Raw genomic sequence first — 1,794 nt, 5'->3', positions numbered from 1 at the left:
CACTGCCCCTTGCTCCAGGGGGGCAGAACAGCCCTGTGGAAGCCCAAACCCACTGTGCGGGTGGCAGGCAGGGATGGCCCGGTGCTGGACTCTCCCTCCCTGTGGACCTGGGCACTGCTCCTTCCTGTCTCCCCAGCTCTGGCTGCACACAGCCTGAGGCTGCTGCCTGGAGCCCTTGCCCTAGTCTAGGTCTGGTTCCTCCCATGCTAGTCCTAGAGTCCTCCCCCTGGTCCCTGGCATCCACTGCTTGGCCCACCTTTCCCTGCAGCCCTGCTGCCTCTCCATGGCTGGCCTGTGCCCTGGCCCCCCACACTTTGGTCCCTCCCTGGCTTGCCCTTGACCCTCTAAGCTGCCTGGCAGAGCCCTCCTGGCCCTGAAGACCCAAGTGTCACCTTGTCCTGAAAGCCTTCTCTGGGCTGGGGGCCTCCTCTTTTAACCATGAGCCCCAGAAGGTTGCCCAGTGGATGGGTGGGGTGGGGGTGGGGGGTGCCTCCAACCCTCCCTGGGCATGGGCCAGTGTGAGTGTCCCTGCAGACGGAGCGCCTATCTGCCGAGCAGATCAAGGAGTACAAGGGAGTCTTTGAGATGTTCGACGAGGAGGGCAATGGCGAGGTGAAGACGGCCGAGCTGGAGCGGCTCATGAGCCTGCTGGGCATCAACCCCACCAAGAGCGAGCTGACCTCCATGGCCAAGGACGTGGACAGAGACAGTGAGCTGGGGGGCTTCCATGGCCAAGGATGTAGACCCAGACAGTGAGCTGGGGGTGGAGGATCCCATGGCCAAGGACATGGACCCAGACAGTGAGAGGAGGACCTCCATGGCCAAGGACATGGACTGAGACAGTGAAGGGGGGTGCTCCATGGCCAAGGATGTGGACCCAGACAGTGAACAGGGGTGGGTCTCCATGGACAAGGATATGGACCCGTTAGCTGGGGCTGGGGGGGGCGCTCCGTGGCAAAGACATGGATCCAGACAGTGAGCTGGAAGTGAGGGGGGATTCCATGGCCAAGGACGTGAACTGAAACATTGAGCTGGGTTGGGGGGCTCCATGGCCAAGGACGTGGATCCAGACCGTGAGCAGGGGAGAGGCCCCCATGGCCAAAGATGTGGACCCAGGCAGTGAGCTGGGGGCCTCCACGGCCAAGGACATGGACCGAGTCAGTGAGCTCAGGGGATGGGTGGGCCCCCATGGTCAAGGATGTGGATGGGGACAGTGAGCTAGCCAGGAGAGGGTGGGCAGGCCTTGGTGGCCAGGATGCGGACTGAGACAGTGAGCTGGTCAGGCAAGCAGGCGGGTCTCAGTGCACTGAGATGTGGACCATGACAGTGAGCTGGCCAGGGAGGATGGGTGGGTCTCAGAGGCCAGGACGTTGACCAAGACAGTGAGCTGGCCAGGCAGGGCAGGTGGGCTTCAGATGCTCCCCTGGGCCGGGATTCCTGTGTGTGGGAACAGGGAAGAGGCAGAGCTCACAGGTGGGGGATATGCCTGAACCTCACCTGAGCAGGTGGCCACCACTCCTTGCAGACAAGGGCTTCTTCAACTGCGACGGCTTCTTGGCACTGATGGGGATTTATCACGAGAAGGCCCAGAACCAGGAGGGCGAGCTGAGGGCAGCGTTCCGGGTCTTCGATAAGGAGGGCAAGGGCTACATCGACTGGAACACACTCAAGTAGGCGGGGCAAGGCTTGGGTGGTGGGAGGGGTGGGGTCAGAGCAGTGGAGGGGCGGGGCCGGGAACCAGTGCTCAGGGCGAGATCGGGCAGGTACGTGCTCATGAATGCTGGGGAGCCCCTC

The 1,794-nt window shown here is 62.9% G+C and overlaps 1 protein-coding gene across 1 annotated transcript; it reads left to right on the top strand.

Moving 5' to 3' along the window:
- Positions 1-534: 534 nt before the first annotated feature.
- On the top strand, positions 535-1,794 carry CALML6 (calmodulin like 6; the record flags this gene model as incomplete). The annotated part of the gene is made up of 3 exons (XM_021719389.1): positions 535-709; positions 1,526-1,670; positions 1,764-1,794. Coding segments are annotated over 3 exons (351 nt in total), but the record flags the coding sequence as incomplete, so codon positions are not given.

The sequence above is a fragment of the Carlito syrichta genome, unplaced genomic scaffold (assembly GCF_000164805.1).
Source record: "Carlito syrichta isolate Samal-C Ts95f unplaced genomic scaffold, Tarsius_syrichta-2.0.1 Scaffold115570, whole genome shotgun sequence".
Classification (NCBI taxonomy): domain Eukaryota; kingdom Metazoa; phylum Chordata; class Mammalia; order Primates; family Tarsiidae; genus Carlito; species Carlito syrichta.
Note: the sequence above shows the minus strand (reverse complement) of the source record. Positions and strands in the feature narration are given on the sequence as shown.